This window comes from Oryctolagus cuniculus, chromosome 6, assembly GCF_051225735.1.
Source record: "Oryctolagus cuniculus isolate XC-2025 breed Fujian yellow rabbit chromosome 6, ASM5122573v1, whole genome shotgun sequence".
NCBI lineage: Eukaryota > Metazoa > Chordata > Mammalia > Lagomorpha > Leporidae > Oryctolagus > Oryctolagus cuniculus.
Window position 1 is genome coordinate 57,987,962 of NC_142872.1, and position 12,599 is coordinate 58,000,560.

Sequence of the window (12,599 nt, forward strand, 5' to 3'; positions counted from 1 at the left end):
GTGGACATATTTCAATCTTTAGCACTGGGATTGCTGAATAGCACATGTACAACTGTTTAAGGGACTGCTATTTTACTTCCCAAAGTGGTGGTACAATTTTGCATTCCCACCAGCTATAGCTGAGTTCCGGCTGCTCTATATCATTTCTTTCACTTTGCTCATTCTGGTGGAGTGTCAAGATGACCAATGATGTTGAGCATCTCCTTGTGTGCTTCCTGCCCATTTCTATTTGTATCTTTGTGTGTAAATTGTCTGTTCAAGTAGTTTGCCCATTTAAATCAGAATGTTTTTCTTATTAATCAATTGTTAGAGTTATTTTTATATTCTGGACACAAATTCTTTATCACATATGATTTGCAAGCTTCTCCCAGCCTGTGTCTTGCCTTCTCATTTGTTAAAATACATCTTTCAAAGAGCAAAAATTTATAGTTTTGATAAAGTCCATTGAAACATTTTTTTTTTTATAGTTTGTGATTTTTACGACACTAACTTTCTGAGAGACTGAGTCATTGAGGGTGTCTCCCAAAATAAGAAGGTCAAGATCAAAAGGCTCAAATAGTTTGACTCAGATTACAGAAGCTTTTAGTGATGGGAGTGGGTGTAATTGTGAAGTTTTTAGGCTTAAACCTTAGTGGCTGTCAAGATCCTGGGCTATCTCTCTGTCGTGCTAAGTGGTACTAGGATAATTGTCACCACCCACTTCCCCTTTTCCTTCCATCTCTTAGTCGAAAGACCAGCCGGATTACGGAATGTATTCCCGGATCTCCTCATCCCCCACGCACAGCCTCTACGTCTTTGTGAGAAACTTTGTGTGCAGAATTGGGGAAGACGCTGAACTCTTCATGTCGCTGTATGACCCCAACAAACAAATGGTCATCAGGTAGGTGTGTGCAGGATCGTCTGGCTTCTCTGTAGGTGGGATGTTCAAGTTGGGAGGACAGTGAGCCACTTTTCTTTCCAGCATCACTTGTCACTTGTGGAACAGTTCCCATTTGGAAGAAAAACTGAGCCGACTGAGAATGTGGAAAGCTGGAGGGGGTAGGAGTCGGGGGAAGGGGTACTTGTCACCAAATTTTTCCCATAGTGGAATTATCATTATAAGGTTTTGTCACTAGGGTTTGATTACCCAAAGACAACCAGATTCTGACAAATGGCATTGGTTAGAATAAAAATACTGAGTTTTAAAATGCGAAGGAATGAATGGTGAAAATCCTCGGTCCCCCACAGAAGCAATGGGCTAAGAGCATAGGCGCTGGAATCTGTCTAGGTTCACACCCTGGGATCATCATTTGCTACTCTTGACCTTGGGCAGGTGGTTAACCTTTCTTAAGCCTGCATTTCACATTTGCAGTCTCTCAGTACCAACCTTCTGGGATTATTTTTTTTCAGGATGAATGAGAAAAATCAAATGAAATACAGCCCTGGTGCATTGTACTTATGCTGCGGGTGGCAGTGGCTATTATTTTTGCTGCTTTAATCAATTGCTTTTGAGAATGGAGGAAGTGAGGGAAACTTCTGGGTACCTCAGCTTGAGGAAGGAAAAACATCCTAGGGGGGCTCCAGGAAAGAAGTTTTGGGGCACCACCCACTCATGATGCTGGCCCCCTGCCTCTGTTTGTGGCTCAGAACATCCTTCCTGTCATGTGACCACTGTCTCCTCCAGTGATATTTTACACCAACATGGAGTCTCGTATTCAAGTCACCACTTAATGCCTCAGAAAGGGGCTAGAGCATGATTCCTCTGCCTTTCTGGGAAACGTAGAGAAAATGATGTATTCCTGACCTAGTGATGATAATCAGATGAAATAATGTGCCGTGTCCCATGATTTGTGGTGCTTTAGTCAATACTGGCTGTCCTGGAGACTTTTATGCGGCTGTCCATGTAAGAGACTGTCCTGAGACCCACACCTGATCTTACTGAATCTTTATCACTCCATGCTTTGAAGGTAACAAAATGGGACTCAGGGAGGTCAAATGACTTGCCCAAGGACATACCTATTTGTAAATGGCAGAGCTGAGTTTTATCTCTAGGGCCACCTGACTCATTTTCCCCCTTTTGTCTGTCACCAAGGAATGACTTGTATCAAATATCCTGAATTGTTCTCACCAAGGTTTCTGCACCATTCTTCAGAGTGCACCTCGAAAGTGTGCCAGCTCCCTTAGAACCCACCTTGAAATGGTTCATGTGTCATAGACCCCTTGCTGTTTCATCTCATTTGTTGCAAAGGCACCTGAGGAAAAAAAAACCTCCCCGCCTGTCAGGAAACACAAGGACTTTTCGTGGCCAGATTGACGATGGTGCCTGGTCTACTGGCTCATTCTGGTGATGGATGGCCCACGTCTGCTTTATGGAGGGAGGCAGTGGGTCATTGCTATGGCAGCTCTGTGCCCTGATGCACCACACTGGATGATGTGCTCAATGGGGCGTGCCTGAATGATGTCTCCTAGAGTGGTGGAGACATGGGGCAGCCCTCTGGAGAGTGGGGGACAAGGAGGAGGAGGACAAAGTGAACAAAAACAATAAAAACTTTTTAAAAAGGAGAAAACAGTGGAAGTAGAGAAGAGAAAGGGCAGGGGATTTGGACCCCCACCCACCATGGCAATCTGACTGTGGATCATTGCTGTTTCCCTGAGAAAAAAACCTCCACTCCTGCCTGCCCTGGCCAGGGTCGAGCTACAGTGAGCAGCAGGCAAGTCAAGGCATCCTCTGTGTGGCCTGGATATGGACTGGGGAGAATTTGGCTTGTCTGAGCTCTCAATGTTAGGCTGAATTGTCCTCAGATCCCCAGTGGATTCCTGAAGACAGTTGGTATGAGAAGTTTAAAATGCAGTTATGTAAGACAAAAAAGAAGCAGCTCAGGCATCAGACCAGTGGTAAGGCTGCTGTCCAGTGAGGTCTCAGGGAAGAGTTAGAAGAATCCTCCCCCTTCCTCTGGGTAGGGTGCCACTTAGATGGGGCCTCACCTGTCATCCGAAGGGGCTGTGAGCATTCAGATTCTAACACCCAGGCCTTCCTGGGCAAAGATGGATGGTCCAGCTCAGACCTTGAAATTGCTTTTCTTATTTATGATTATATTTCTTCTAGGAGAAAATTGCTGGTGCCTGCTGTTGAGACATAACAGGTGTGGTCACTAAGGAGCTTGCTACATGTAATGGAAGCTGCCGGAAACAATCCAGGCATTTCACTGAGCACAGTCTAGAAATAAGCAATGAAAAATTATTACCATTTTTTTTTTCAAATGTGGACTTCCTGATTAGTTTGTTTGGAATTCCACTATATTTTTTAGATCTTAGATAAAAGGATGAAATGGTACATTTAATTTGATTGAGTTCTAACCATTGGTTAGTTAATCTGGAGCTGTGCTCCTGTTTGCCATCAGTCCTGTTTCCCTTGAACTTCACTTGGGCAGCTGCCAAGTGACTGCTAGGGTCGGGGTTAAGAGAGGAGCAAGGTGTCAGAGAATAAAGCTGTAGGAAGGCCATCCCCCTGCACTTGGCTGAATTTTCTTATTATGGCTTCTTGGACTGACTTGGATTTTGAGTCTTTTTGTTTTTTCCTAATTAAAAAAAAAAAGTATTTATTTGGAACCAACTCTGTGCTCCTGGAAGGCATGGAAAACCTAATGACTCAATTCAACAAACTGTGCTGAGTTAAGTAAGCGCTAGACATTCCTGGCAGTACGTCTGGGTTGACTAGGGTAGAGTGTGTGTGGAGGAGCAGCAGCAGCAGCAGCAGTAGCAGCAGTAGCAGCAGTAGTAGTAGTAGTAGCATCTATACAGTATATGGCTTCTAAAAGATGTGAGACAGTAAATGATAGAGCATCAGCCTCAGTGAATCCCGAGTAATGGGACTCACTTGGTCACTGCTCCCTCATAAAGACCTCCCTTGCCTCTTAGGATGAAGCTAAAATCCTTGAAAGATCTACAAGGCCTATATGATTTGCCTCCATCCGAATTTTCTCCCCCTTGAATGTTTCTTAGATGCATCAAGCTCCTTCCTGGCCTGTGGCCCCTGAACCCATGTTAACTTGTCTGTAACATTTCCCTGTCCTGCTCTCAGCTTTATTACATCTCATTTTCTCAGCCAGGTTGGCCCTGACCCCCCCAGCCAAGCCCAGGCGCTTCTGACACACATTCTCAGAATGTCCTGAACGTTTCCGTTACAGCACAGTTTCATACGAAGAGTTGCCTCCAGTGTACCTCACAGAATGACTAAGGCCCTATTAGATCCACCACAGTGTAAATGAATAACCCAGTATGGTATTCAAGAGATGCCTTAAAATAAGGGTAACATAAAATAATCCAAATCTCACATTCTCTAAAGGGAGTAGGCTGGGAAGGGTAAATATATTCTTTATTTCTCCACTGTAAAAAAATTAATAATAACTATACATATCTATGGGTTAGAGTATGACATTTCTTCTTTTTCCTTTGTACTCCTAGAAGCATTTTGAAAATTTATTTTAAGATTCAACAATTTTTAATAATTTGGTCATATCCACTTTATTTGTATACAGTATATGCATATATATATGTGTATATATATATACATATACATGTACATACTATTTTCTGTCCGGCAAGACATGTTAATCTCCTTTCCCTGTCATTTCTGCCATTCTCCATAACTCTACAGAGCATGCAGCTGCTCTCCAAAATATTAGGCAGCTGTGCAAGAATTGGCTCAGCAGATGGGCTGGAAGAGGTTGTGAGTAGACATATGCTCATCCGTCTTTGCTCCTGCTAGTCTCATGTCTGTCTCCTGATGTGACTGTGGTCTCTTGGAGGGCAGGTCCAGGACTATCTCAAACACTGCTGTATCCCCAGAAGCTAGCATGGTGTCTGCTTGCACTCAGTAGATGCTCAGGGGCTATTTGTACTGAATGGATGCCAAGCCTGCAGCAGTCACAGCCGCTTTTCTTCCCACAGTGAGAACTACCTGGTGCGATGGGGCAGCAGGGGCTTCCCGAAGGAGATCGAGATGCTCAACAACCTGAAGGTGGTCTTCACAGTGAGTGTCCTCTTCTCATCACCATGCGCCACACTCACAAGGATGCGATCTTGAAAATGAGGCTGATCCGTCATTCAGGATGGAGTGTGACTTGGTGCAGAGCTGGGTTCTGCGTTTTATGCAGACATTCCGAACTGGCAGAGGCCCAGTGTTCCCTGAGGAAGCTTTGGGGAGCATGAATCTTCTCCTTCTCTCTTTATTCCTCCCTCCTTATCTCCTCCTCACTCCTGTGCATACCAAGAACACATGATGGGTGCAACACGAACAAGCACAAACCTCTTTGAGCAATAAGGCTGATGTGAACAGGGTACAGCAGCGACTGTGCTTTTCTTGTTAATTCATGATTAACCTGAGTTCTTTTCCTTAGTTCAGGCCTTTCTTAATACCTTTCTGTCATATATCAGGAAACAAAAAAACGGGACCGGGGCTGGTGTAGTGGCATAGTGACTCAGGCTACCATTTGGGACACCAGCATGCATATTGGAGCACCAGTTCGAGTCCCAGATGCTCTGCTTCCAATCCAGCTTCCTATTAATATGCCTAGAAAGGCAGCAGATGATGACCTAACTGCATGAACCTGTGCCACCCATGTGGGAGGCCCTGATGAAACTCCTGGCTCCTGGCTTTTACCTGGTCCAACTCTGGCTGTTGTAGCCATTTGGGAAGTGAACCAGTAAATGGAAGGTTTCTATCTATGTCTCCTCTCCAGTTCTATCTCTAACACTCTGTCTTTCAAATAAATAAATCTTTAAAAAAACAAAACGGGACCTTCTCAGACATTGACTTCCTTGGTATATTGGATATTCTGGACATGATTAAGTCATAGATGACTAGAGATCTGGTGAGTCCTTAGGGTCATTACCCTACATACCAGTACTCACAGGTAAGACTTACATGGAGAGGTGTTGAAATCAATTGCTATTTGGATGACTTGTTTCTGAGGGAGAACCTGGCCTTTCACTCTGTGAATAGGGGAAACAGTAGAAAGTAGGAGAAAAATCAGGATTATAATTTCCAGCAAAGACCCTTTGGTCCTGCTTCCACAAAGTGTGTCAGGGGTGTCATCTTAAGACACCCAAGGAGATAAGTATTGTCTGCAAGCTCCTCTGGGGAGAAGATCATGCCTGAACTCCTTTTCACAGCATTACCTGTGTTAGCAACGTAAATAACAGAGGAGGAGCCAGGGAGAGATTTGGGCCTTCACCAAACTCATGAGTTGGATCCAGAAATGACCGACATGCTAGATTAACCTGCCGTGCTCTACAATAATTTTCCCGTTACAGTCCATTAAGTATCATGTCTTATGTTACGTGGCGATTAGATTGGAGTGTAGCTGATTTATTTTGTTTGTTATTTCCTGAAAAATGGGCCAGAGCCATGACATAGGATCATGGGTCCTAATTGCTTAGACAAAGTTTTCTTGGCACATATAAATGTGCCTCAGTCCTGTTTATCTATTGTTAGTTGGAAGGAGGAGCCTATTTATTTTCTTGATGTATAGGAGAGTCCCACGTGGCTTCCCGATTAAACCACAAGACAGATGTTTCATGAGAGGGAGAAGGACAGGGAATCAATCAGTGGTTCATTTTGCAGAGAACCAATTCATGATGTAAACAAGAGGGAAAGGGCATCGGTAAGTTTGTGTCATGCAGTATTAATGAGAATGTGATCCTGCCTTCGCGGAATTCTGCCTACGCCACACCTCTGCTTTTCAGAACCAGTGGACTTGAGGAGCTTGGCCAGTCACTTCACTGGGCTCATGCTTCTGCCTGTTGAGTTGATCTGAGTCCTCATTTCAGAGCCAGGAAGGTCGTGGTGCCCTCATTCTTGTAATCGACTCCAGAGCTATTCGATGGGTACCTATTATGTGTGAGCTCTGGGCCAGGTGCTGGGGGTGTAGCAGTGAATAAGTTGATGAGGTCCCTACTCTCGTGCAGCGGGACTGAGATAGTAAGTTAATGGATAAACAGACGAGCAATGTCAGAAAGCAATCCAAGTAATGCAGATAATTCAAGCAGGGTGATGTGATGGTATTTGACGTCAAGTTACTTTCAACAGGGTGTCGAGGTCATGTTTAAGTTGGAGATGAGATAAGGGTTGGCAGGCATTGCCTTGCTATTCTTAATTTCTCTCCTGTCTGGTTGTTGGCTCTTTCTAGTCTCTTTGGGGGCAGGCTCCCAGCTCCTTGAGCCCGTGGAGCTAACACAAGAGTCTGTCTAATTGTTGACTTTCTCTCTGTTTCATAAGTGTTTGCCCTTCTTGCCCCTGCAAGAGGAAAGCAGCAGTATACACCATGAGGTTCCCTAAGACTTAGCCAAGTTTGCAGGTTGCTGCTAACACACAGGGAACAAAAGTGAACAGTAACAAGAGGACTGTGTTGCTAAATCAGGTGGTCCTTGTTTGATGTTCCATTATCCCACATCCGCAACATGTTTGAGTTTTGCAAGGCCCAAGTAGGCTTGACTGAGAGACACCAGAGACTGGAGCACAGTTGTGAGTCATGATTGCCCATTGCACACCTGCCAGGGAATAACCTGGGCTCAGGCACGTTACCAGAGTTTACATACACAACGTACTGAGAACCTGTAGTGCTCGAGGGGTTTCTGCTGAGGCAGAGGCTGTTCTTGAAGATCCTGTATCTCCCTTTGAGCAAGTGACATCTTTTCAGAGAAGAGGGGCTGAATCAGGTTTTACCCCGCAACTGTATAGGAATATCTAGTGCATTATTTTGCTGAGTGTGTTTTAACTGTGATGTCAAGTGGGTTGTCTTAAACTGTAGAAATTTCTCACAATTCTAGAGGCTAGAATCGTGAAGCCAAAGTGTCAGCAGGGTTAGTCCCTTCTGGGCCTTGCTCCTTTTTTTTTCTTGCTCCTTGATTTGTAGATGTCTTCATGTGGTCCTCTGTCCATGTACGTGTCGTATTCTTCTTCATTTTAAAAAATTTATTTATTTTATTTGAAAAGCAGAGTGACACACAGAGAGGGAGTTAGAGAGAGTTAGAGAGAGAGAGAGAGAGAGAGAGCAAGCAAGCTAGCTCTTCCATCTGCTGGTCCACTCTCCAAATGACCACTGTGATTTTGGCTGAATCAGGCTGAAGCCAGGGGCTAGACAGTGCCGTTAGAATCTCCCACATGGGTGGCAGGGGCTCAAGTACTTGGGCCATAATCTGCTGCTCTCCTAGACACATTAGCAGATAGTTTGATTGGAAGTGGAGCAGCCGAGACTTGAACCAGTGCTCTGATATGGGATGCTGGGAAGGCATGCAACAGGTTGTCCCTGCTGAGCCACAATGCTGGCCCCTGACTCTTTCCTTCTTGTAAAGACACCATCATACTGGATTAGAGTTCATCCTAATGAACTCATTTTAGCTTAATTACTTTAAACAAATGCAGCCATATTCTGAGGTAGTTAAGGTTAGGGCCTCAACAAACAAATTTTTTTGAGCAATGGGCAATGAGGATGGGGGAACCCACTTCAGCCCTTTGGGTAATAAGGCCTCTGTGTCTCTGGAGTGCCTCTGAAAGACACCAGTCTAGGTATTTAAAAAAATATGATGGGAGGAAAGGAGGCATTAGGGCTGGAAATCGTTATAAAGAAAGTAGGACTTGAATTTTTAAGGGTGGAAAGGGCTTGGATATATAGAGGAATAAGAGGTAAACAGTTAAGGTAAGGGTATGGGAGGGGATTATTAGGAAGAAAAATCCGGACAGAGTTGACAGTGAGCATTGTGTGTTTGTAGAGCAACCAGTAAGTTCTTGTGACAAAAATAGAATACTTACAGTCACAGGATAGTGAATCAGTTGGATAGGACAGATGGAGGTATTATGTCTAGGCCCTTTCATGTCAACTGGGAAAGATTAGCACTAACAGGGTAGAAAATAGGAAACTATTAACGTTACTGGGTTTGGCGAGAGATAAAATAATCAATGCAGCTTCCAGAGGTGAATCAGTGGGAGAATTCAGGATGGATTCAGGAGTCAGGCAGGCTGAAGAAGAGGCTGTTCCTACCACCTGGATGTGAGATCATTAAGTCACACACCCAAATTCCTACAGGACAAGTGAGGGCTTCAAATGAGTGGAGAGCTTTCTCATCTTGAAAACTCCCCTACTTCCCTTCCCCTTCTCCCTGTACAGCAGTGAGTCCTTCGAGAGGAGAAGCCAATACCCATTGCTCCCACCGTTGAAGGAGCAGCCCTGTATTTGTCAGGTCACGCCAGAGGGATAAACCACAAGGCATATATTTGGAATCCACAGGGCTGGAAACCCAGGCAGGATTTCTATACCACAGTTATGAGCAGAATTCTTCCTTCTTCGGGAAGCTCCAATTTTTGCTCTTAAGGCCTTGAAATGATTGGATGAAGCCCACTGGCTTCATGGAAGATAACGTTCTTTACTTAAAGTCAACTGATAATACATTTAATCAGGTTACCAAATACCTTCACAGCAATACCTAGGCTAGTGTTTGACCAATGAATTTGACACCATAGGCTTGCCAAGTGGACACACAAAATTTAACCATTGCTGCCCCCACATAGGAAGATGTGGACCACATTGGGGCCTTTTTCCCAGAGATGCTGCACACCCTGGTGTCTTCTCCCATACTAGCCTCAGTGAAAAGCTGGGGATGGCTCCCCAAGACCATGACCCTAGTCCTTGGACACACTGGCCATGAGCCCCAGAAGGGCAGGCCTAGGGTTCTCTGTACTGAGGCCAACAGGCATACCTTGTTGTTCTTTCCCCAGCTGATCCTAGATGCCGGGGCTGCTCAGCACTAATGAAGCTTTTAGATTTGAGCAGAACAGTCAAATGCCGAAGTGTTCAGGACAGTGATCCCTCTTGAGTGACTTTCTGGGGACTAGGGAGCTATGTTGTAGTAGCCATGCCTATGGAGTTTGGTGTCAAAGTCCAGTGTTCCCAAGGACCAAGGTTATGGTCTTTGGTAAGCCCCTTATTTTCTTTGTGTCATGGTCTCTCCATCTATAAAATGGGAATACAACAATAGTATCTGCATCAGAGAGTTGTTAGGGTTCAGAGAGTTGTTAGGATAGTTACTTCTGAGCCATTAAGCACAATGCACACATTAATGCAGTTGAAACGTTTCAGCTTTCCTCCTAAATACAGAGAATTTGAATGTGAGGAAAATTTGATTTTCAGATACATGTTAGATGGTAAAGTTCTATCACTTTGGTGAGTTGAGTGTAGTTCCCTGTCCTCTTGCAGTTAGGTGTGGCTACAAGCTTCCTTGTCCATTGATCTGTGAAGAGAAGTGCTGTGCAGCTCTTCTGGGTAGAAGCTTTGAGGGCTGGTAAGTGATTTGCACATTCTCTTTCCCTGACATGGAGATAGTGGGAGCACCTAAGACAAGACAGATGCATCAGTCAAGGGCCCAGTCTAAGTAAGAGAGCAGCTCTCTTGCCGACCTGCATTGGGCCTACAGCCTGCACAAGACAGACTTCTGCTGTGCTGTCAGTTCCGAGACATTGGGTAGTTTGGTAGCTCCTCACCTCCACTGATACTTACACATGAAGTACTCGTGAAGGGTGCTGCTATTATTCTCCCCTCTTGCATTCGCTTTTTGTCTCAGAGGTGCTGAGCAGTGATAAAACTGACAGGGTCATTTGTAGCAAAATCTATTTTTGGATCCATTACCTTGCATATAGGCAGTGCTGCCCAAACAACTGATCTTGCACTTCTACTCTCTCTCCTATCGGTTTGACGTAGAAGAGCTAGGATTGAACACTAGGCTCCTGTCGCTCAATGTCCTTTCCAATCCTCACTTTTCTCATCTGGGCAGTGGGTGTGACAGCTTGTTGTCTACCTTTTCCAGCTCTAGTTGTACAGTGGGTCCATGTATGCCAAGTGTGAAGCACATCCCTCCAGAATAATTACCAGGCCTTCTTTTCTCCTTTTTCATTCAGCATGTGATGTGTAATCATTTATTTCCTGCCCTATAGGATCTTGGAAACAAAGACCTCAACAGGGATAAAATTTATCTGATTTGTCAAATAGTCCGAGTGGGGAAGATGGACCTTAAGGACACCAATACCAAGAAGTGCACACAAGGACTGAGAAGACCATTTGGGGTGGCAGGTATGACAGTGTCTACTCCGCGTATTCTTATTGGAGTGTGTATTGTATGTGGCTGAATTTTGAAAAGTATTTCTTTCCCCACCTACTGGTAGCCCTCCCCCTGACCCCTGTAAAATTTATTCCAGAGAACCCTTAATAACTCCATTTCTGGCAACTGATAGAATGGGTGAGGAAGGCCAGATTTATGACGAGTGCAGTGAGTGATGCCATCTGCCTGTCGGGGGTGGGGCGCTGGGAGCACAGTGCATTCTGAGCAGTTGGCACCTTTGCTCCCCGGCACAGTGAAAAAGGAAGAAGAATACAGGCAGGATCTCATTTGGAGGAGCAAATCCGTTTAAAAACAATATCCAGGACAGGAAATGCAGTTACCCAGCATGAGTCACCCAGCACACATCTCAATTCCGGATGGAAAGGGACATTTGGAGAGTGGGCCTGCCCTGAGCAAGAGCCTCACCAGAGGCTGCTGTAGAACAGCATTAGCTCTGCTGTTCCCTCGAAGCTCTGCCCTCTTGGGGTTTCCAAGGCTTCTTCTGTGTTGCCCTACTTTTATGGTTTTCTGACTTAACTATCACCTGTGATATTATTTACTTAATACATTTTCTCTTAATCAAGATACTTTACTTAAACTAGCATTCAGTTTTCTGAAAATACAATTTAAATACCTATGAACATGACAGTTTGGTTTGTCAGTTGTATCCTTTTTATTAAAATATAACTTTTTGGGGCTGACCTTGTGGCATAGCAGGTTGAACCATCACCTGTGATGTGGGCATCCCATATCAGAGTGCCAGTTTGAATCCTGGCTGCTCTGCTTATGATTCAGTTCCCTCATGATGCACTGGGAAAGCAACAGAAGATGGCTCAAATGCTTGAGCTCCTGCTGCTCATGTGGGAGATCTGGATGGAGTTCCAGGCTCCCGGCTTTGGCTGGCCCAGCCCTGGCTGTTGTGGCCATTTGGGGAGTGAACCAGCAGATGGAAGATCTTTCTCTCTCTATCTCTCCTTCTCTCTCTGTCATTCTGCCTTTCAAAGAAATAACAAATTTTTAAAAATCCTTCACTAAATATATACATATATACATTCATATGTAAATCTATACCTTTGTATCTCACTTTTTAGTTTTGTGTTGTCTAAATCATTTATATATATATATTTTTTTAACTTTTATTTTAAATCATTTATATATAAATGGTATCATTATGTCATTTATTTACCGCATCTAGTGGTTGCCTCCTCTCCAGCTCATGTCCTAGAACTACTTGCAGAGTGGTGAAGTGGAAGACACTGCACTGAGCTGAATGTCTCTCAACCCCTCCTGCTCCATGACACTGTGACCCTATATCTGTGACACTCCTGAGGTCTCAATGCTTCTGTTAAGACCATGAGGGTCCCAGACCTTACCTCAAATTGTGCATTTGTCCTAGGCTTGGTCTGCTTTTCTGGTGTCAGGCAACAGAAATCTGATCTAAATAGGCAGAAGCAAAATTAAAAAAAAAT

The 12,599-nt window shown here is 44.4% G+C and overlaps 1 protein-coding gene across 3 annotated transcripts in view; it reads left to right on the top strand.

Moving 5' to 3' along the window:
- Positions 1-12,599, top strand: part of DOCK2 (dedicator of cytokinesis 2) — a 430,360-nt gene that overhangs the window by 49,619 nt on the left and 368,142 nt on the right. For all 3 annotated transcript variants that reach the window (XM_017341248.4, XM_089335066.1, XM_089335065.1), the window contains exons 8-10: positions 726-880; positions 4,930-5,011; positions 10,967-11,102. In XM_017341248.4, coding sequence (XP_017196737.2) covers positions 726-880; positions 4,930-5,011; positions 10,967-11,102 — 373 coding nt within the window. The remainder of the gene's footprint in view (positions 1-725; positions 881-4,929; positions 5,012-10,966; positions 11,103-12,599) is intronic.